At 38.3% G+C, this 24,939-nt stretch overlaps 1 protein-coding gene across 7 annotated transcripts in view; it reads right to left on the bottom strand.

Moving 5' to 3' along the window:
• The window catches only part of RPS6KC1 (ribosomal protein S6 kinase C1), a 317,536-nt gene extending 292,802 nt beyond the window's left edge, over window positions 1–24,734 (bottom strand). For 5 of the 7 annotated variants that reach the window (XM_053909153.1, XM_019428585.2, XM_019428567.2 and 2 more), the window contains exons 1-3: window positions 24,476–24,734; window positions 12,277–12,312; window positions 5,544–5,664 (exon numbers count right to left, since the gene is read on the bottom strand). In XM_053909153.1, coding sequence (XP_053765128.1) covers window positions 5,544–5,664; window positions 12,277–12,312; window positions 24,476–24,580 — 262 coding nt within the window. In that variant the 5' untranslated portion in view covers window positions 24,581–24,734. The remainder of the gene's footprint in view (window positions 1–5,543; window positions 5,665–12,276; window positions 12,313–24,475) is intronic. The other 2 variants (XM_019428571.2, XM_019428578.2) reach the window with 1 other exon arrangement.
• Between the last annotated feature and the right edge of the window lie 205 nt (window positions 24,735–24,939).

The raw sequence follows: 24,939 nt of genomic DNA, 5'->3' as shown, positions 1-24,939 counted from the left end.
GATTGACTTTCAATGATCTCACTGCATATAACTACTTCGTCTCTTAAATCCTAACTCATTCTTTTTGTTCAACTTATTTTTTAGGCAATTATGTGTCAGGCTTGGTCCCGACATAAGTGAGAATAAAGCAGCCTCTAATCACACAGTTGTGTCTGGGAAACAGAGAGAAAGAGGAAGGAAAAGACAGCTAAGTATGAGGGAGGTTTCTTATTTTTTAGAATATACCAAGAACACCTTTTGGTGTGAGTTCAGAAGCATGATTCTTAAAACTCCTCAGATTGGGGAATTTTTTTAATTATTTGCATCGTCATAATTAAAGTAGGGTGTCACTTGGGTTAATATCCCAAATAGATAAAGAATTCATACAATTCAACACCAAAAAAAATAAATGATACAGTTAAAAAAATGGGTAGAGGGTCTAAGTAGACATATTTCCAAGGAAGACACACAGACAGCCAACAGACACATGAAAAGATGCTTATCAGTCATCATCAGGGGAATGCACATCAAAACCACAATGAGATATCTACTTCACACCTGTCAGGGCTGTGATGAAAAAGACAAGAAACAACAGGTATTGGAAAAGATGTGGAGAAAAGGGAATCCTCTTACAACTTTTGGTGAAAATGTAAACTGGTGCGGCCACTGTGGAAAACAGTGTGGAGGTTCTTTAAAACATTAAAAATAGAACTACCATAAGATCCAGCAATTCCAATTCTAGGTATTTATCGGAAGAAAATGAAACCACTAATTCATAACGAAATATGCACCCCATGTTTATTTCAATATTACTTATAACAGCCAAGATCTGGAAGCAATCTAAGTGTCTATCAACAAAGGAAATAATAAAGTATTGGGGCGCCTGGTGGCTCCATCAGTTACGTGTCCAACTCTTGATTTCAGCTCAGGTCATGATCTTGTGGTTCGTAAGCTCAAGCCTCACTTCTGGCTCTGCACTGGCAGTGTGGATTCTCTCTCTCTCTCTTTCTCTCTCTCTCTCTCTGCCCTCCTGTGCTCTGTTTCTCAAAATAAATAAATAAACTATAAAAAAAAAAAAAAAGATGTGGTATACATAAACACACACACACACAATGGTATATTACTCAGCCATAAAAAAGAACGAAATCTTGCCAGTTTTGACAATACAGATGAACCTAGAGGGTAGTATGCTAAGTGAAATAAGTCAGAGAAAGACATTTACAGTACAATTTCACTTACATATGGAATCTAAAAAACAGATGAGCAAACAAAACAGAAACAGATTCATAAATACAGAGAACAAAACTGTGGTTGCCAGAGGGGAAGGAGTTTAGAGAGAGGCAAAATATATTTGGTGAAGGGGATTAAGAGGTATAAACTTCCAGTTATAAAATAAATAAGTCACAGAGATGTAAAGTATAACATAGGGAATACAGTCAATAATATCATAATAATTTTGCATGATGACAGATGGTACTATCATTGCATGGAGTTCATAATGTATGTAAATGTTTAATCACTATGTTGTACACCTGAAATTCATGTCATATTATATGTCAATTGTACTTCAATTTTAGAAAATCTTTAAAAAAAGTAGACTACCACGAAACTTCAAAACTTGATGGTAAGGATGCCACATACTAAAGAACCTCTCTTTCAGAACTTCTAGATCATAATGCTCACTTAGCTATAGAAGACTAAGTTTGAAGACAGAAGCTGAGTCATCATACCCACAGTGCCTATTTTTAAAATGTTTCTTGAATTAAGTGTGCTTTTAAAATTTCCACATAATTATGGTTGGGTTGATATTAATCAAAGAAGACTCTTAATAGCAGCAAAATCATGGTCCAAAGAGGTAGCAGCTCAATGGCAAAACACAACTATACTTTTAATCCGAAAACTGTCAGGAAAACAAGTAAGAAACCATAGATACTGGGTAATAACGATGAACAGAAGGCACCAAAAATGTGAACACCATGGAATGTTGGGGCTCAAAGACCCAAAAGCAAGCAAAGATTAACAAGAGTTTATGGATCCCCCAATGCTTCCTAGGGGAACAAAACGATGTTAATTAGTCATCAAAACTAATGGTCCTATTGCTACTGACCACATCCCTCAATTGCTTTTCACCTAAGAAAATACAAATGCTTTCCTTTGTGATTATGAACCTCAGATACCTCTTTACATTAGTTATATTTCAAGATATCATTATAGATCATGAAATTTTTTTTAATGTTTATTAATTTTTGACAGAGAGCAAGCAAGAGAGAATCTGAGTGGGGAGGAGCAGAGAGAGAGGGAGACAGAATCCGAAGCAGGCTCCAGGCTCCGAGCTGTCAGCACAGAGCCCAACACAGGGCTCAAACTCACAAACCGTGAGCTCATGACCTGACCCGAAGTAAGACGCTTAACCGACTGAGCCACCCAGGCGCCCCTATCATGAATTGTTAATATTAAGTATTTGTTAACATTAAAGAATTGTAGCAAAAAAGCTGTTGATGGCCACTCCATTCTGGAATAATGGCATAAATGCCACTGATGTTACTATACCATTATGTGTCTCTGTATCTTGTCCCCAGATCTCAAGGAGTTGTGAAACATGCAAAATATCCTGCAGAAGCAAGTGTAAATAAAGCTCAGTGAATACTGTGGTCCTGCAATCAACCTGAAAAAATCACTATTCCATGTAAACTACAAGCCGATGGAAACTGGATAATTTCAAATCATTCAGACTTCTTCCTAAATCAAAGAGAGCATCAGTAGGGTCAGTGTAGAGACCAAATCCACATAGTAATTTGAACAAGGAAAGCTTAATATAAAGACTATTAGACAACAGTTTAACTTATTAAAACTCTGAAGACTACCCCAGGGAAAAGGAAAGTATCCAAGGAAGGAACAACCTGGAAGGGGAACCCCTCCCCAAAGCTGGGATTGGGATCCTCCTGGAGAAGATGTGGTTGTAGTCACCGAATGGGAGAGAAGTTAAAGTTAGCTGGATTTCTTGGGCCAGAGGTGGGCCACAGTGCCAGGAAAGCAAGAAAGACACTTCCAGAGTTCACATGGGACAAGACTAGGAGACGAGCAACACAAGAGTCACAATGCCGGGAGCCCACTTACAAGCAAAGTAACACAAGGCCTGGAGTACACAACGTCTGTGTTGGAAAGGTCGTGGGAAACAAGTTTCCGGGGTAAAGGCAGGCCAAGGCCGGCAGATAGGCATGCAGGAGAGGGGGGAATCAGGAGCCTGCTCACCTGCAAAGCAACAAGGTCTGGGGTTCACAGTGCCTGCAGGAAACAACCTTCGGGAAGTCAGAGAGTCAGATGCCCACTCTCCAATAGACCTGGGGTGCCTTGGTGTACTCAACTAAGTGGCCACCAAACTGGCTGGGGATGCAAGCTTATCAGCAGACTGTGCTTTAGGTGTACAGCTGAGGCAAAATGCCTCTGGCAACAGTGCAGGGGGAGCAAAAAGAAAAACAAAATTCATAGCACACTGGAAGATGGAAGAGAAGCCCCTTTACCCTCCTTCAGTGCCCCTTCCAGCATCCTCGACTGTGAACAGCATACTCTATAAAGGAAAAATTCTGAAAGAGTCCAATCCATTCATGTAGAACAGAAAATGAAAGAAGGAACTTGAAGCTAAGAGGAAATAAACAGATAACTGGCATGGCTTCTTAGAATTACCGATATAAAAACCCTAGGAATTCCAGGCCTATCTTGAAAGGCAGCAATTTCCCCAATGTCAATGAGAAATACAGCTGGTATCAGAATATACTCTACAAAGCCACTGCACAAAAATAACATGGTACAGAAATAGGTATTACTATAAAAATAAGCAAATGCCACAAAAGAAAAAACTTTTAATTAGTGGCAATGCATGTGAAAAGTCAATGTGTAATGAAGATGGCATCCATTTCATTGGGAAAAATACCTATTATTTAATAAATACCTTAGATGTCTATCCATCTGAAAGAAACATAAAAATGAAGTATTATCTGACATCCCATTCAAATATAAATTCCACATGGATATTAAAAAGAATTTTTTTAGGGGCGGCTGGGTGGCTCAGTTGGTTAAGCGTCCAACTTCAGCTCACGTCACGATCTTGCGGTTCGCGGGTTTGAGCCCTGTATTAGGCTCTGTGCCGACAGCTCAGAGCCTGGAGCCTGCTTCAGATTCTGTGTCTCCCTCTCTCAAAAATAAATAAACATTAAAAAAATTTTTTTTAATTTTTTTAAGCTCTAAAAATCATCTCACGAGCAAATGGAGGAATTGGGAGACATTTCTAACCAAGACCAGAAATCCAAAATCTTAGGGGATGGAGGGGGCAGGAATAGAAGCGAACATACAAAAATGTGTTGGGAAAAGCTATTACAAACAATTGTAAGATATGTACATGTAGTGTATATAAATGTATACATCGCTCATACACATATGTATGCAGACGTGCATATGAGTCAAGTATGTACAATGTATGCAATGTGCATAAATGCATGTTTCCTGACTCCATCTGCTGAAAGAACACAAAAGCGATTTGCAATGAGTATATATCTACTACCCAAATAATGGCCTCTGCAGCAGCCAGGGTGCACCCTGAAAATGGAGTCCACACAGCAATTTGAACAGAGAAAGTCTTACAAAGAATTATTAACTATTTGCACAGGATTAACTACTAAAAGGGACAAACAGAGAACTCTAAGGAATACCCTAGAGTTCAGGGAGAGAGCCAGAGGCAAGAGTTGGAAGGGGCATCTCCTTCTCAAGTTGGAGTTCACATCTCACTGGAGATAGTGTGGCTGCGGCACACTGAATGAGAAAATTAGCTGGGTTACCCCAGCTAGAGCTGTCCTACGGCAGGAAGGCCAAAGTTGATGGACAAGAACCTGCAGGCTGGGACTGATAAGCAGGAAACTCTCTGCTGTGGTGTCAGCATGTCAAGAGCAGAAGGCAGGGAGCCGCAGGCAGGAACTGGCAACAGAATCTGCTAGAGCATGAGCGCCATTGAAGTATCTATCACACACACACCACCGGCAGCAGGGCAAGCAGGAACAGAGGACTGAGACTCTCTGTGCCTCAGTTTTGTGTTAACATCTTGCAAAGCCACGAACCTAACAGGTGTTACTCAATCAGTATACCCAGAGCCCATCCCAAAATGTCCGCATCTGGCCTGGTTGGGTGCCTCAAACCGCAACCATTCACATTATAAGGAAGGTATCAGAAAAAATATACAAAGTAAAAACTTTTCAAAATCCCCAAATTTCAGAACTGTAATTCAATATCATCTCTTGTTGTGTTCCCACATGTTTTTATTTTTTATTTGCTTGACGGGCCGGAGTTGGAGTTGTTGGTATGGTGTAGTTTCACAAAAGGGAAGAATAAATGCATTCTGAGTAATCAACCTATGCCACGAACATGAAAAAATAACTTCAAGTGCATGCTGCATGATGTGAATGATCTTTATAAAGGGCTTTTGACTTCACAGTACAGCATTTCAGGGTTCAGCACATACACATGATTAGCCAATCATCACTTTTTAAAGTCACAATTTCAAAATCGTCACTTACCAAACACTATCCCTTTAGCAAATGGAGGAAACAATTCTGAATGTCGGAATAAGTTTTTGTGAATTTGCCATAGTTCTTTGTGTAGTTTCTTAAAGTCACTGTATCTCTTCCATACGATTATCTAAAGAGAAAGGAAAATTAAATGTGTACCTCACAGTGAAACTACATAGGTTCAGATATCTGAACAAATAATCTTTTTCCATTAAAGAGCTCAAACTGTCATGCAAAGGCAAACAAATATATGTTTGAACCAACATGGTTAACTGTCTGAAATTAAATAATAATAGTTCATTAAAAATATAAAGTAGCTGGGGCACTTGGGTGGCTTAGTCGGGTGTGTCCGATTCTTGATTTCAGCTCAGGTCATGATCCCAGGGTGGTGGGATTGAGCCCTGTGTGGGGCTCTGCACTAAGCATGGAGCCTACTTAAGATTCTCTCTCTCTCCCTCTGCCCCTCTCCCCCACTCGCACACACGCTCTCTATCTCTACAACAAAATTATACACACACACACACACACACCATGCAAAACAGCAATTCTTTCTCTAACTTTTCTGCTTTGGTTTTTAAATTTCATTTTAAACAAGTACTGTTTTCTTCATACTGCAAAAATATTCAACCTGGTACAAAGAAGGTCTATACTATCTAAAATGTCACTTAACCTCTTCAAAAATCAATTACTATTGGCCTGAAACAAGCCAGATGTCAAAATACATATTCTGTCTCAAAAACAGCATGTTTATAAACACAAAATAGTTAATTTAGACAATTTTTAAACATCAAGTACCCACACACCATTTGCCTAAAAGGATAAACTAATTAACATGGAAAAAGAAATGGTTGTGTAGCAAGTAATTAACATGAACGTTTACATTTCATAAATCTTATTTCACAAATCCCAGTTAAAAGTAATAGTAAAGATTTCTTAAGGCACGATGAATCCTGAAAACAATACCATTAAACCAAGTATATTTCAAAACAGAAAATAAGTCATCCAGATTATAAAACACATAAAGTTTACTTCCATTAACTTGAATTACTATTTAACCTTATTCAGATTAAATTAGTAAAAAGAAAACAGATTTGACACAACTTTGATATCACTGATTCAGCCCCTCAGTCTCCACAAAATAGGGTAAAACTGAGTTTTAAATTTCATTACTGGTATACTAGGGTCTTTGCTTCTTAAAAACCTAATTGCCTCACTTCTAACGAACTCAATAGAGTGTAACGCTAATAAGCAAATCTTAGGCCATGCAGGTAATCAAGTGTGATTTAAGAGACTCTTGTCAAAAAATGACTCTCTGCATATAAGAAATTCTTCACTAAACTTTATCATACTGCCTAAAATTCTACCATGATGAGTTTCTTGTTTTTAATATAGTTATTAATCCTAGGAGACTAGTCAGACTATAATATGAATTAATCTAAACTGTCTCCTCTGGATGCTTCCTTTTATTTATTTATTCAACAACGAAAATAGTCACCAAAACAATTATTTTCAAGACCCTATTCTGTGCTAGGCTCTCTGTAAGCACAAAGGATGAAGAAATGAGAACGCAGCACCTGCCTTCAAAGACTTCCCAGCCTAGTTGGGCAGGATAAGCCAACACAGTGATGATGTCACAAGACAGTGTGATAGATGCAGACAAGGAAGCCCAAGGGAGTTATGGAAGGAGCACCTACAGAAGGTCTTATCTTAGGTAAGCATACTGAAGGGAAGTAGCAATTAGACCAACAAAAATAGAGAGAGAAGGGACTGGGGATGAAGTTTGTAAAGGAGAGTGAGAGGTCAAATATAATTACGAGAATTTGGGCTTTTGCAACTGAATAAATCATGGTCCTACTCTCTAAAGTGAAGAAAAAGGGAGAAGAAACTTTTAAGATAAGAACAAAGTTCAATTTTAGGCATATTTGACACAGATTTGGAGTTCAAGAGTGAGAACTAAGCAAGATGTATTAATTTGGGAATCATCAGCAGAGAGGTGGCAATCACTCAGGAAAGGTTTCTCAGCATCGGTAACGTGAGGAATCTAACAACAAAACAATGGCAAACCCTAACACTGAGAGGCCAGCCAGAAGTAAGGAAGAGGAAACCAAGTGCAAAGTAAGTGTTTAAGGAGCTTAGCTGTGGGGCACCTGGGTGGCTCAGTCAGTTAAGCATCCGACTTTGGCTCAGGTCATGATCTCACAGCTTGTAAGTTCGAGCCCTGCGTTGGGCTCTGTGCTGACAGCTCGGAGCCTGGAGCCTGCTTCAGATTCTGTGTCTCTCTCTCTGTCCCCAAACCCACTTGCATTCTGTCTCTGTCTCTCTCAAAAATAAATATTTTTTTAAAAAGTTAAAAAAAAAAAAAAAAAGCTTAGTTGTGCCATGACACAGTCCACCTGGATGGAAGAAGAGATTTTATTTTAAAACAAAAGTGAATGGGACAAAAGCTGACAGCAAAGAACCAAGAGTCCCAGTAAAAGACAGAGCAAGAGGAGCTAACAACTAAGACAGCCAAAACAACACTCGAAAAGGAAACAGTCTCTGGACAGTGAGCTTACAAGTGACTTCAATTTTCATATTTTTTGCTTCTCTGTAGTCTCTAGTTTTGATACGGGAAAATAATTCTATCATAGGAAAAACAACAATGTTATTTTTATATTTTTAAAACATATCAAATTACAATGGCACCATGTTGCCAACGGCTTAAGGAAGAAATGGGTGATGGGCTTTGCATATGGTAAATGCCATCCCCAAAGCCTTTATAAACGAGATATAAGAGCTATTTGAAAGACTGTAGCTCTTAGAAACAATTAAATTAAATTAAATTAAATCTGCAGATAAAATTTCTATTCTAGTTAGGGCCATTTTTAAATAAAGGCAGAGTAACTTAAGGGGCAAAAGTTAACAACTTAATCACAATAATGATAATAACATGGTCTATAAACTGGCAGATTGTCTATCAGAGTAAGAATTAGAGCCCCAAAGGTGAGACTCTTCATCATGCCTAATTTATTCACTCACATACTCCTTATTCTCAACACTGAAGCTACAGAACCAAAATACCTAAGAGCAAATATAAACCCTCAAGAAATGAAGGAAACCAAAGCATCACAAAGTGTCACCATCTACTGCCTTTTTTTCTTCATACTCCTTGTAACCTTGGACATTTCTAGAAATCTTCCAAATGGAGAAGTGAACAAAAGCATACTTCCATTACATTAGCAAGTACTGATGTTTGTAACTAGACTACACAAAGTCCCAAAAGATGCATGCAAAAAATTACTTTCCCTAATAATTCTTTCCTATTACAAAAAAAGTTGCATAATAGCTATTGCTCTATTGAACCAACCCTACAGAAATTTCTTATTCGTGAAAGTTACTTTGCATAAAATTCCTCAATTAAATATTACTTCAGTGACAATCATATATAGACTACCGCTTTAGTAAAAGCTTAACTTTCATTAAAACATTCCCTTAAAATAATTTTTACAGAAAATAAATGTTATCTTTTCAGATAATTTCACTTAATGAGAGCAAAAACCTGTAGATCTCATAAACAAAGCCACTCATTCAATTAAGTCTGTCCTCTGATAGAGTATTTAAAATTGCTGAATCATCTTTTCTTGCAACCAACGTCACTACTATATTTCCTTATGGATTTTCTTTCTCCCCTTTTCAAGACTCTTCTTTCCCTTGACACATTTCTAAATGTAAAGTTCTATTTCAGCTCTCCTTTCCCAAATTTCACCAGTGAAATCTACTACCTATAGAGAAACAGAGTTATAGGTTACTTTTTTTTTTAAAGGTAGGGGAGGGAGAGCACAATATATCTCTAGTTCTTTCTTTTCTGCAGGTGTTCATGCTTTTGAGAATCTACTGAACGAGAGGCCCCATTAACTGCTGCTGTCCCCTCAGATTTTCCCATGCTGCTATTAAAAAATAAAAACTTAGAGGGCGCCTGGGTGGCTCCGTTGTTAAGTGTCCAACTCTTGATTTCAGCTCAGGTCATGATCTCACAGTTGTGAGACTGAGCCGAGAGTGGGGCTCCATGCTTAGCACGGAGTCTGCTTGGGATTCTCTCTCCCTCTCTCTGTCCCTCCCCCACTTGTCTTTCTCTCAAAATAAATAAACATTTTCAAAATATATAAAATAAAAATTAGAGGGAATTTTTTTTAAGTTTATTTATTTATTTTGGGTGACAGAGCGTGAGCAGGGAAGGGGCAGAAAAATCAGGCTCCAAGCAGGCGCCACACTATCAGCATGGAGCCCAACTCCAGCTCGAACTCCCAAACCATGAGATCATGACCTGAGCCGAAATCAAGAGTCAGTGGTTCAATCGACTGAGCCACCCAGGTGCTCTTTTAGAGGGAATTTTTAAGGGATAAAAAACAATTTTTTTTAATCTATCCTGGATAATTTTAAGATTATTCCATGTGGGTATTTCAGCATTCTTAGTTAGAAGACACTGCTACCCGGTAGCATGTGCCAAGCATGTGCAAATACATCTATCAAAGAAAACCAGAAGAGGAAACCAGAAAACGTCGCTGGTTTTAGAAGGATAGCATATTACTGGCCCTATATTTGGTTGGACTAACAGTACATCTTCTAATCCTCGATAGCTCTTGGGAAGCCTGATTAAATTCTAAAACAGTTAACTAAATGAATCTGTTAACAGGAGAGAGAAAGTGAAAGGCAAGAAAATGGAAACAAATTCTGGGTAGTGAATTTCTCTCCTAAATGAGAATTCCAATGTTTAAATGAAATACATGAGAAGCTAAAGTGTTGTTATAATTTCTAAGTCATTTTATATTTTAAGAAGCCAACCAGACAGAAGACATTTTAAAAAATTTTTATATCATTTCTAACAAAGGACCATGCAATCATCTAACTAAAGGACACTTACAAGAGTATTCTGATGAATGGTTCACCAACAGTTGTTATTATAAAAGAGTTTTCCCCAAAAAAGGATTAAGGAAATGGCAGAGAGTATGTTCATGGATGGGTTGGTTCAGGATTCTCCCTGGAAAATGGGAACATCAAGCTACAAACTACAGCATAGCAATCAGACAATGTATTCAAAGGAAATACAACCCATTTTTAATTTTAACAGAGTTGTAAAATTTCAAAAGCAGAACAGCCTATACTATTAATTCAACATAATTAGAAGAATTTAAAGAAAGTTCACACTAACCAATTGACACTTAAGTAGAGAGAGTACTTTAAAGAATGGTGTAAATTACTTTCACTTCCTTTTTGGGAGGATATAGACATAGAAATTGACATACCCTTTTCTTCCAAGATAACAATATTACAATATTCCCTTCCTGGCTACTGAGGGGGAAAAGTGAGATATCTTAAAATCCCTAAGGAAAATAGTACGAAATCTTTTAAACTCTTTTTAACCACAGGACAAAAACAAATACTGGATCAAACATAGCAAGAAATGATAATGTATAAAAGTTCAAATATGGTCTAAGCCTGATGATCACACACTCAAATCAACCAGTACCAAACAATCAACTTAAATGTATGAATCAAGCCAGGCTTAAGTAAGGAGCAGTGGGACTTGTTAGAAAATACATACTCCACCTAAACACATTAAAATTCAAATGGAAAAAAAAAAAAAAACCTGCTGTAGAATCAAGAACGCCAATTTATAATGTCTTTTTTAAACACTTCAGTAAGAAAAAAAAAATTTCCCCAACATACGTGCTTCTAATCATAGTGTAAATGAGCAGGTAAATAAAATAATGAAAGTAAATAAAAAAAAATGTTAAAAGAAACAAGCTCCTCAGCTAGGATTCCTAAGGGTATATAACAAGCGCAAAGTAATTACAAATAGAGAATTATATAGCGTTAAGCAAAAACACAACAAGCTGGCGTCATTTTAGAGAAGAGTCGGCAAAAGAACAACAAATTTAAAAAAGAAACAGTTACACCCAAAGCAGTTTTCCAAGCTGTCAACACGCCAACTCAATATAAAAGTGAAAGTAAGGGTGCCTGGGTGGCTCAGTCGGTTGAGTGTCCAAATTCGGCTCAGGTCATAATCCCACTGTTCCGGGAGTTCCAACCCTGCATCGGGTTTGCAGCTGTCAGCACAGAGCCCCTTTGGATCCTCTGTCCCCCCTTCTCTCTGCCCCTCCCCAGCTCATGCTGTCTCTCAAAAATAAATGAACATTTAAAAAAAGTCAAAGTAGACAGGAACCCATAATTTATTATGATGATCTTTAAAATTAATATTAGTTACTCAAATACTTTTCATTTTTTATTAGTTATCATGACTTTGAAATAAATAAGAGCTCTTAACTTATATTGAAACCTTATGTTAGTTATCAAAAATATTATCACAGGGGTGCCTGGGTGGCTCAGTCGGTTGAGCATCCAACTTTGGCTCAGGTCATGATCTCGGGTTCGAGCCCCACGTCGGGCTCTGTGCTGACAGCTCAGAGCCTGGAGCCTGCTTCAGATTCTGTGTCTCCCTCTCTCTCTGCCCCTCCCCCACTCATGCTCTGCCTCTCTCTGTCTCAGAAATAAATAAATATTAAAAACAAAAATTAAAAAAAATATTATCACATTAAACAGCTCTATAATTCCTTAAATTCTTCCTCGTGTAACTTAACATGTACTTAACAGATCCAGACAAACATAAATATAGACATACCAATATTCAGTTTCCTCAACAAAGCATTTAATTAAATTTGTATCAAATATATAAAATAAAATTTCATATGTATAAACATGTTACCTCCTGGACATCTTCTGGGTTTCTTCGAGAAACAACCTAAAACAAAACATACACAGAAATATCTCATCATTACCAAAATTTAAGATTTCAAATTTGTATAACTACTTTCAACAGTATTTGTATAAATAATTCAATTTGTTTAAAAGAAAAGAAATACCATATTTTATCACTTAGCTATATATATCTTCTATATATCACTTATATCACTCAGCTATATAATAACTTCACCATCTGAAACACGCTACAAAATTAAGAAAAAGGCAGCTAACAAAAAATCCACACACTAAAGTTCATGCATTACATTCATAAGAGAATGCCCTGGCTTCACTCTTACTTGACATAATTCTAACAAGCTAGCCCATCCCCCTTCTGAGCCTCCATATAAGGTAAAAGCAAAAAACTCAGCAGTACCCACACAAAGCGTACAAGAGACGGCTCTGTATTACTTGTTATAACTGTATGTGAATCTACAATTAGCTCAATAAATAATTTCACTTTAAAAAAAAGCAGCCACAATGGCCAGACACACCGATATCTGTGAGAAGTAATCACTGACCATATAACGATGAAGAAAAAAACAAAAGTAACTTATAAAACATTATAATCCTATCAGGGTTTTCAGGGACAAATAATCCTATCAATATTCCCTGGGCAAAGAGAAAGAGGGAGGATTCTTTCATATTTTTCTAATTATAAAAGCCAAAAAGTCTAACACCATTTAGAAAGATTTCCTCACTGGGGCACCTGAGTGGCTCAGTCAGTCAGGTGTCTGACTGGCTCAGGTCATGATCTCACAGCTCGTTGAGTTCGAGCCCCGTGTAGGGCTCTGTGCTGACAGCTCAGAGCCTGGAGCCTGCTTTGGATTCTGTGTCTCCCTCTCTCTCTGCTTCTCCCCTGCTTGTGCTCTATCTCTCTCTCTCAAAAATAAATAAATGTTAAAAAAAAATTTTTTTTAAAGGAAAATGAACAAACTGAGCCTTCAGACCCATACTTTTATAACTTTTAATGCTGTATTAGCAATTATCTCAACAAGTAGTATCAACTCTAAAAAATACTGTAAATTCTCTCTGATACAGGTTGCTAACTAGCATTTAGTAACTTTTTTCTGGGTGAATTTCAGTATTTTGTCATAAAATTCAGCCAATAAATTCCACAGAAGATGGAATTTAAAGTGGTGATTCCTTCTGTTTAAAGTTCATAAATTTCCACTGCAAGCGTTACCTATCATGGGTAAGATGCTAGACATATATCTTGAAAAGCCTCTTGCTACAGAGAATTCTATCCCCAAGTCATCTTCAAAATTATGACCCTAAAGCAGCGCTTCACAAACCGTGCTGTACGGAATATCAATATTCTTTAAAATCAGTGCTCTTAAAGGAAGAGCTTAATGACAATTTCAGTTTACCTTTATTTAAAAAAGAAATGTTTTGGGGCGCCTGGGTGGCTCAGTCGGTTGAGCGGCCGGCTTCGGCTCAGGTCATGATCTCACGGTCCGTGAGTTCGAGCCCCGCGTCGGGCTCTGTGCTGACAGCTTAGAGCCTGGAGCCTGTTTCAGATTCTGTGTCTCCCTCTCTCTGACCCTCCCCCGTTCATGCTCTGTCTCTCTCTGTCTCAAAAATAAATAAACGTTAAAAAAATTAAAAAAAAAAAAAAAAGAAATGTTTTTGGGGCGCCTGGGTGGCTCAGTCGGTTGAGCGGCCGACTTCGGCTTGGGTCATGATCTCGAGGTCCGTGAGTTCGAGCCCCGCGTCGGGCTCTGTGCTGACAGCTCAGAGCCTGGAGTCTGTTTCAGATTCTGTGTCTCCCTCTCTCTGACCCTCCCCCGTTCATGCTCTGTCTCTCTCTGTCTCAAAAATAAATAAACGTTAAAAAAAAATTTTTTTTTTAAATAAATTTTAAAAAGAAATGTTTTTTACAGCAGAATTTCTAAAGGCCTTTAATATATTATTATGCCTAGTAAATCTCCAAAAGGAAAATAAAACAGTATTTCCCCAGGTCATCTATCCACTCCACTTTTTATTTTTATCATGTTATTTGTTGTTATTTTATTTACTTAGTGCAACATCCACTAAATTTGGAACACATTTGGGAAATACCGCTGTAATATCTGTAGTCTATCTGCCCCTGTTAATGCCAACAGCAAATTCTGAATTTAGGAAAACAAATAAGGGCTTACAGTGAAGGTAACTGTCTCCTACTGTGCTAAGATATTAAATCCTTTACTTCATTTAATCATCACAACAACCCTGCCTGGCAGGACAAGATAACCAAGCCCAAGAGCATTACTAATACTAAACATATTAATCAGTTACAGGCAGGACTGGATCTCAGAGCCATGATTCCAAACAAAGTAGTCCTTCCAGTACATAACCAAATCAGCCCTCCTAAAGATTAAAATTCCAAGTATGCAAGTAATATTCCTGATGCCTATTAGGTAAATCCATTTTGTCTTTTACAGAGAAATGTAACTCAACCAAAAAATAGCAGCCGAAGAAGTGCTTTGGCAGAAGAGAAGGCGCTAAGAAAGGGGTTTGAATACAGGCTCTAGTACTAGCCACTAACTGCTTTTTTACCAGTTGGGTAATAAACCAAAGAAAAAGCAACCTTAAAACGAGCCCTCTTGGGGCGCCTGGGTGGCTCAGTCGGTTAAGCATCCGACTTCAGCTCAGGTCACGATCTCACAGTCTGTGAGTTCGAGCCCCGCGTCGGGCTCTGGGCTGATGGCTCAGAGCCTGGAGCCTGCTTCCGATTCTGTGTCTCCCTCTCTCTCTGCCCCTCCCCCATTCATGCTCTGTCTCTCTCTGTCTCAAAAATAAATAAACATTAAAAAAAAAAACTTTTAAAACGAGCCCTCTTGCCTATCTTTAAAACAAAGACCTGAGGTTAGGGCTTGGCCTAGCTCAGGACCATAATAATCAACAGATCATACAGTAATTAGATCCTCTGTATCCATTTCACAGTGTTAATTTATTTTATATAAATAATAAATTATTTCTAATTAGGTCCTCTGTATCCATTTCACAGTGTTAATTTATTTTATATAAATAACAAGTTATTTCATACAAATATAAAATATAAATATATAAATTTTATAAAAATATAAATATGTATTTATATAAATATAAAATATAAAAATAATTTATTTTATATAAATTATTTTATATAAAATTTATTTTATCTTACTTTTGAATAAGTATTACCAAGTTTCCTTAAAAGTCAAGTCTAAAATACTCATTTATCTAATTACCATCAAAATTATGATTTGAAATCACTCTCTTAACTCAGACCTACACAAAAGAATTGTCTTCTTCATGAGATTGATAGTTCCTAGAAAACAAAGCTACAAAAATTATTCAAACATATTATATCGCCTACAAAAAAATGATCACAAAATAAGTCCCTTTAGAACCAAGTAGGAATGAGTCAAATATAAATTTTAAGAAGCTACTTTTATGAGCAACTTATTACAGTCAAATCTGATGGCTGTTCAGATACTAGTTTGGTAATAGAGCTAAGAAGATAAAGGGTTTACAAAAGTAACATTCTTTTTAAAACTTAGTGTCAAGATACAAATAATCAAACATGGAAAAAAAAGAGAGAGAGAGGGACATGCCCACTCTCCATTTCTCAAAGATATGACTCTCCAAATGTAGGATGGGAATAATTGGATATACGAAAATGTAAGGTTACACTATAGTGAACATTTCCCATCGTGCCCATTAGGTAAACCAAATGGCACATTCATCAATGTAATGCACGCAATCCTGACTTTCAGACATTTGAGTTTCACAAAATCCATACTTTCATATAAATATACTGACAACTTTAAACTGCATTTCATACACACACACACACACACACACACACACACACACACACACACACACCCTGGCAAGAAAGGGAGATACCTCAAAGTGCCCAGCTCACGCAGTCCTCCTACCAAACTCAACCTTCCCTCCCACCCCGTCACCTGCATCTCAGTTCCTCTCTCCCTCTTTTCCCTGCAGAGCTGCAGGTGTCACTGGTTGGCAAGAATATTTGGGTTGGTTAATCACCTGCCAACCAGGTAGTCTGGACCCAAGAGACAGCACCTGCACAAACCATAATTAGACACTTTACGACACTGTTTCGTTCTCTGGAATGAAAGAACTCCCATATAAGATAGAGAAGTCAATGGGAAAAAAAATTTAGGCATTCCACTTTCTAACAAGTTTTTACAAAAGTAATACGTTGAAAGGAATTATTGCTTTCTACATCATTAAAATCCCAAAATCTAAAGAGAGAATAAAGAAACTACAACAGCAAGTTACTTTTGGATACTCAATAAATGTTAAAGTTGTTTTTCTCACTTCAAATTTTACCAACCATTATAGCACCACTCTAAGGTAAACTATTTTCCAAAGTTCAAGGAAAATCAAAACGCTTACTGTTAAAAGTTTGCAGTTTAACATAAAATCTTAATGTGAACTCAAATGCCCAAGCATATAAGTTGTCAATAAACAAAATGAAAACAGAATTTTAAAACCTGCTTACTGAAGTTTTTGGTATGTGAGATGGTTTTCTATTAAACAATATTAAGAGTCAAAAACAAAGGTAGAATGAAACATTACTCTAGGAAAAAACTGAACAACTTAAGAGCCATGAGTTTTCAAAATTTCTAATCATAAATACATTTTTCAATAAATTAATCTTCCCCCACCCCCATGACTACTCCATTTTTTTAAATTTTTTTTTAACGTTTTTTTAATTTATTTTTGAGACAGAGAGAGACAGAGCATGAATGGGGGAGGGGCAGAGAGAGAGGGAGACACAGAACCGGAAGCAGGCTCCAGGCTCTGAGCCATCAGCCCAGAGCCCGACGCGGGGCTCGAACTCACGGACCGCGAGATGGTGACCTGAGCTGAAGTCAGACGCTTAACCCAGGCGCCCCATGACTACTCCATTTACTGAAAATATTTCCAGAGTAAGCCCACACCGATTATTTCTTCAAGAAACTTTCATGGAGCTACTGATCTAACAACTGGTAATGAGTGGTAATTCTCACCACTTTAACACTAAACATTTGTAATAATGTAAACAGTTAATTAAGGGTTTAAAATTTAGTAGGCTTGTATTTCCTTATAGTGGCTTCAGTTATTACTTGCAATGTTTATGAATATGCATTACTTTCAAAATAAAAAGCTAACAAAACCAAAAATTAAATCTGCTGCCTCCCATATACAAAAACTCCACAGTGACTATCATAATTAAAAGACTGAATGCTTTCCAAGATCAGGAACAAGGGAAGGATGTCCACTGTCATCACTCCTATTCGACCTAGTACTACAAGTCCTCGCAAGAATAAGGCAAGAAAAAGAAATAAAGGACATACAGACTAGAAGGAAAAAATAAAACTGCCCCTTTTGCCAAACATGTATTGTCTATGTAGGAAAAGATGAGAACTCTACCAAAAAACTCCTAAACTAATAAGTAACTTTGAAAAGGTCATAGATATAAGGTCAACACAAAAATGAACTCAAATGTCTTTATACCAGCAATGAAAAAATGAAAACCAAATTTTTATTTTTTTCTCCAACCACATTTTATTTTTTTATATTAAATATAATTTATTGTCAAATTGGTTTCCATACAACACCCAGTGCTCATCCCAATAGGTACCCTCCTCAATGCCCATCACCCACTTTCCCCTCTCCCCCACTACCCATCAACCCTCAGTTTGTTCTCAGTACTTAAAGAGTCTCTTATGAAAACCAAATTTTTAATACTACTTACAATAGCTACAAAAAGATGAAATACTGAGGAATATATTTAACAATAATGTCCAGAATCTGTATACGGTCAACATAAAATGTTGAAAGAAATCAAAGAACATCTAAATTAATGGCACGACATACTGTGTTCATTTGCAAATTTACAGATTCAACAGAGTAAAGATTCAATTCTCCCAAAAACTGACCCATAGATTTAATGGAATTCTAATAAAAATCCCATTAGGATTTCCTATAGATATAGACAACCTGATCTAAAATTGATATAGAAAAGCAAAGGAACTAGAATAGTCAAAACTATTTTGAAAAAGAATAAAGTTGGAGGAATTCTACTCCCTAATTTTAAGACTTACTATAAAGATAAACCTACCATAATCAAGACAGTGTGGTATAGAACAAAATAGAGAATCCAGAAACAGATCCACATATACAATGCTGACATTTTTGACAGAGATGCAATTTAAAAAAAGAAAAAAAAGAAAAAAGGCTAGTCTCTTAAACACTGTTTTGTTGCAATTGAACACACGTGTGCAAAAATGAACCTCTGCCTAAACCTCACACCTTATACAAAAATAAACTCAAAATGAATCATAGAGCTAAATGCAAAATGCAAAACAATTTTCTAGAATGAAACACTGGGGAAAAAATTGTGACCTGGGGGTATTAAAGAATTTTTAGATCAAACACTAAAAGCACACTTCATACGAGAAAAAAAAAATTATAAACGAGAATTTACCAAAATTAAAACTTTTGGCTTTGTGAAAGACACTGTTAAGAGTGAAAAGATACACTACACACTGGGAGAAAATATTTGTAATCACATAGCTGACAACAAACTTACATCCAGAACAACTAAAGAATCTCAAAATTCAACAGTTAGAAAACAAACAACCCAATGAAAAAATGGGAAAAGACATCCTCAAAAGGTTAAATACTGGCTGATTCTATTTATACAACACCCTCAGAAAGACAGAAGTAGAGAGGTAGAGAGCACATCAGTGGTCACCAAAGGGCTAAGAGGTGGGGAGACAAGTGTGAAAAAGAGATAGCATGAGGGAGTGTTTGGGGATGTGGAACTGTTCTGTTTCCTGATGATGGTGGTGGATATTTGAATCTATATGTGTAAAGATTCACAGAAGTATATAACAAGTCAATTTTACTGTATATCAGTTTAAAAAGGAACACTTAGAAAAACAATGCCTCTTTCCAGGACTCTCTCAAGTTCCTACAGTATCTCCCAGCTAGGCAGCAAGAACACAAAGTTAAAAAGGCAGCCCACCCTCAGGGGAGGAAGCAAACAAGTACAATATGACAAAGGCTTTCATGGAGGAACATATAACACACATGGAGTTCTACACCTAAGAAAGGCTTCCCGGAGAGCACAGGGCAAGAGCTGACACTTCAGATGAGCAGGGATGCCAACACAAAAGAGAACTTTCCAGACAGAGGAAACAGCATCTAACAGAGAGGTAAGGGGCAAGGGGGGGGGGGGGGGGCGGTGGAAATGTACTACCATACTTGGGAAACTACAAATAATTCCTTTCCCTAGCACAAGCAGGCCATATACAAGAATATGGTCAGGAATTGAAAGCAGGTTCCTTCCAAGCAATACAACTAGTGTTTCAATTTGAAGCCTTAGAAGTGGCAATTTTCAGACTCAAATCAAGCTAAATACTTCTTCCCTTCATTCCCTACCCCCTTTTTTGTTCACATTATCACAGTTACTGTATTTTCCATGTACCCATCAGTTTTGCCAAACTACAGTAAGGCCCTGTGGGGACACATAGGTCTCCCCATACATACACCCATAGAATCTAATGAAATGTGTTTTATAACATAGGTAGTCAACAGCACAGCACTGGGATAAAAGCACTGTGACTCAGGCCAGTCTACTAGGCTCAAATCTAGACTCCACCCCTGGCTAGCCATGTGACCCTGGGCAAGTTACTTAACCTCCCTGGGCCCCAATTTCCTCATTGATAACGTAAGAATAATAATAGCATCTACTCATTGGGCTGCTGTGGAAAATGTCCTAATTTATATAAAACGCTTAGAACAGTGCTCAACTCATAGTAAGCATCATGTGTTTGCTCTTAATACTCAACAAATGTTAGCAACATAAAATGAGGACTTACATATTCTCAGTCTGAAAACAAACCTAAATTGCTTTAAGTATGCACAAGACTTGCACACTGAAAATTAGAAAATGTCGCTTAAAGGGCTACATAAATGGAAGATACATGGATCAGAAGATTCAATATTGCTAAGATATCAATATCACTAAGATATCTGCTTCTGTAGAAGCTGATCTACATTCTCAAAGTACGCCAATCAAAATCTGGGTAGGCATGTTTATAGAATTTGCCAAACTGATTCTAAACTTTATACAGAAATGCAAACAATCTAGAACAGCCAAGACAATTTTGAGAAAGAGAACCTACTTTCAAGACTTAGTTTAAAGCCACAGTAAACAAGGTTGTATGCCATCAAGAAAAAAGAAAGCATACGTCTATACAAAGACTTATATACAAATGGTCGTGATAACTATACTCATAATAGCCAAAAATTGGAAACCCAACTCAACAGGAGAATGGATTCACTGTAGTATAACCATACAATGGAGTATCAGTCAGCAATAAAAAAAGAGTAAAAACAACAACAGAGATGAATCTCAAGTACTCATGCTAAGTTACGAAGTCAAACCAAAAAACAAAGTGCATACTGTATGATTCCATTTATATCAAATTCTAGAAAATACAACCTGATCTACAATGACAGAAAAATGACCAGTGGTTCCCTAGGGACAGGGGTGGGGAGGGGGGAACCAAATGCAAAGAGGCCTGGGGGAACTTGTGCAGAGATGACCATGGCAGTGGTGACACAACTATATACATTTGTCCAAACTCATCAAATTGTACAATTAAAACTGGTGAATCTGATTGCACATAAATTGTGCTTCAATTCAAAATATAGACATAAGGCAACAACGCGTTTTTTGGTTTTTTTTTTTTAACGTTTATTTTTGAGACAGAGACAGAGCATGAACGGGGGAGGGTCAGAGAGAGAGGGGGAGACACAGAATCAGAAGCAGGCTCCAGGCTCTGAGCTGTCAGCACAGAGCCCGACACGGGGCTCGAACTCTCGGACCGCGAGATCATGACCTGAGCCGAAGTTGGCCGCTCAACCGACTGAGCCACCCAGGCACCCCAACAACGCATTTTAAAAATAAAAGTATAGTAGGATGCCTAGGTGGCTCAGTTAAGCGTCCGGGTCTTGATTTTGGCTCAAGTCAGGATCTCATGGTTGCGAGATCAAGTCCTGGGCCAGTTCCATGCTCAACATGGAGCCTGCTTGGGATTCTCTCTTTCCCTCCCTTTCTGCTCTTCCCCATGCAGGCATGCACTCTCTCTCTCTCAAATAAACAAAAACAATAATTTTTAAAAATTAAAATGAAAGCATACCTTTTGCTTTCCATACTTGCAGAAAGAATACAGGCAAGAATTTGCCATTCATTTAATGCTGTTGAGAAATCTGCATTACAGTATGAGTTTTGTTAACATAGCATGGTGAAACAACCAAAAACACTGGTAACGGTTCTTGTAGATCTGTGTCTTCTTTAAGTAAAGAACCAAGGAAATCTATAAAACAACTTTCCAATTCTTAATAGAAATATTTATTCTAGATAAAAATTGATAAACAACACAGAACTTATCTAGGAAATCTGTTAGCCAGCGTGTGACTGGCCATAACGTTAGTCAAGCCTGCTAGGTTCCAGAGAAATACAAAACTAAGCACAAAGGAGTCTTAAAAAGATGAGAGAGCTCTTATGCTACCTAAAACTTAACAATGGCACTTACTTCCCATGATTCTAATTCTACTTCTACATAAAGAACGCTATAAGGATCAAGAATATAGGGACTGCTTCCTAAAGCTAGGAGAAAATCAATAGTTGGAAACACAGAAGACATCCCTAATCTTTAGCTCACGAAGTTGTCTCAGGGGAGGACTACTTACTTGGTTAATTCTCCTGAGGAAAGATGTTTTTCTCCTTAAGTCTCAAAAAATAATAAATATTTTACTTGTTTTATAATATTACACATACTTTTTCTAAAAAGTATATCTCCATGATGACCCTCAAGCCTTAAAATGAAAAAAGCAAAACAGAAGCCAAAAATGAGGAAATGGCCATTTACAAGGAGAAAAAAACACAGTGTAAGCAATTTCCAGTTCAAATAACCATGGCAATATGCAGCATGCATATCATAGAGATTTGGTTAGTTCTAAGGAAATGTGCTACTTCGTGTTCTAATTTATGTTGTCATACATTAGCTGTTGGTCATAAAAATTAGTTCACAGCTTAAGAAAAGATACTTAAGATGTAAATGAGGTTAACCTTTCCTTCTGTGAAGTAAGACTACAAGTAATAATCATACCCAGTGTTTCCTACTCGAGTTCCACACACATACACAGCTTCAGGGCTTTATGGGCTCTATCCCTCCCATTCACCCCTCTGCCTACCACGCCCTCTGCTTTTCTCTCACCTGTCTGGATTCTTCCCATCCTTCACCACCTATCTTAATTCTTCTCCTTCTCCCTTGAGCCAGAGCAACCTCTCTATCTTCTGAAATCCCACAGCTCTTTTCTGCAGTCTCTGAAAGCATCTAACATTCTCTCTTGTACTACTTTAAGTCCAGTTTACTCTCTTCTATGAAGATCCTTGAAAGGAAGGGACATGCTTTATTCAGTCTTGTATTCCTCATAGCACTTAGTGCCTCAAACCAAACATGTATTGATTGGATGTGCTGCCTAGAATGCCGAGGAAAACATTCCACCGATTTCTTTTCAACACTGTGTGCCATACACTGCCTCAGGTGATGTAAAAGGAAACAAATACCAGTGATGGAGACCTACTGTCGATCTACTAAGAGACACTGACATGTAACCAGGTTAATACAATAAAATCGAGGTACATGTTATCATATGGGATGAGTAGGGTGCTGTGAAGGGACCACTATGTATGTTAAAGATTGTTCTAATTCCATAAAGTACGTTAGGAAAGTAGATTTTGAAGGGCCCAATTACCAGAAACGTCTCAGAAGTAGTAATTCTAAGGGTCCCTTAATTTTAGTCTTAAAAAATTTCTTAACCTGAAACTAACACTCCACCAATATAACAACCTTACTTGCATAACTGGAAGTAACAAATTTCCTTCTATCTTCAGTATAACCCTCTGAGATAACCAGGCCTGGTCTTATCTTTAAACAAATTTGCTCCTCCCATCTTCTCACATTTGTCCGGATTGTGCACCATTTCCATAAACCACGTACCACTCTCATGAGCCAAACTCTGTTTACCTAAATATACCTAACCTTTACAGTTCTCAAATCCTCCTTCCTGTGCTAACACAGAGGATTATGCCATCCTCCAAATGTATATTTAGCATTACTACTATCTGTACCTCTCTTTTCTAACAACTAATGATAATAATAAAGTTAATTCTTAACTTTTTATATAACTTGGACTTAAGCAAAACTAGACTGAAATCCCAAATGTGCACCTACCTTATGATGTAAAATTGATCAAGTTGTGAAACTTCCTTGAACCTCAGTTTCCTCATTAAAATTAGAATTCCATTGGGTAATATGTTCAAAATGCCTAATATACACACACATTCATACATACATACATTACATACATTCGGACTTATTTTTGTTACTCTTCTTTTCCAAGCAGGGAGATGCAAACTCTTTAAAACCCACCGCAAAAGCAATGATGAACAAAGTGGGTACTAAAAATTGCTTAGCTGATGTAAAGAAGCCTCACAACTTTTAAATAGCCCTCAAAACAACTCACACAAGACACACACACACACACACACACACCGGTAAAATTTCCCGTATGTCACCTACTGAACACCATGAAAAACTCAGATGCAAAATGACACAACCAGATACAGAGGTTCTAGGCTGGTAACCCTAACACCGACATCCTTCTCAAGAATCTGTCTGCCTCAGTACAAACCTGACACTGTATAAAAGGTCAAGAGAAGAAATATATTTTATTATGTAAGTTAATTTTTCAATCTACACTATCCCTGGGAAGCAAGCAAAACCACTTCTGCAGATTTCAGCCTCAGAAGAGAAAGTCCTAATGGGATAGGGTCTGAGTCATCCATTTGAAACCATCAACGCCTGCCCCACCCTGGAACCAGGGCACTACCGCGACCTTCTACAGCAGTCTCGAGCATCCAACACTCAGCACCCACCCCAGCCTTCCCGAAGTCCCCACCTTCGACGCGGGTCCAGGCACTAGGAGCCCCCAGTCCCACCCCAGGCTCTGACCCAGGGTCAGGTACCCCCACACCAGGGCACATACCCTGGTCCCTCACGCCCCAACTCAGGATTCTACCCGCGCCTGACACCGGCACTCACCCGGGCGGTGACCTTATACACCGTGTAGCCCCTTGGATGTCTCTGGGGCTCGGTGACAGTGTAGAAACGGGCCAGGTCGGCACCCCGCTCCCGGGGAGAGGTCATCCTCCCGCCGCCTCTGCCGCCGCCGCCGCCGGCCGGGGACCATCAGGACAACCCGGCGCCGCCGCGGTCCGGGATCCCCAAACAGCCGCGAAGCGGCGAGGGGGCGGCGGCTCCACGGCTGCCCTCCGCCGCTCGGCTTGTGCTTCCGGCTCGGCAGAGAAGCTTCCGGGTCAGGCCTTTTCCAGCGTCCTGGGGGAGGGGAAACTCCGCGCAGGACGCTGGCCCCTGTCCCGGCCGGGCCCTGGCATCAGGGATCAGGTGGTCGCACTACCTCTCTTGTCACTGTGGATACCTGAGACTTCTCCAACGAAGTCTCTGTGCGCTAGCTCTTGACACCTTCTAGATTTTTCTGAGCGCTG

The sequence above is a fragment of the Panthera pardus genome, unplaced genomic scaffold (genome assembly GCF_024362965.1).
Source record: "Panthera pardus isolate Hobbes unplaced genomic scaffold, ASM2436296v1 HiC_scaffold_21, whole genome shotgun sequence".
NCBI lineage: Eukaryota > Metazoa > Chordata > Mammalia > Carnivora > Felidae > Panthera > Panthera pardus.
This window is presented reverse-complemented; position numbering and strand designations above follow the sequence as displayed.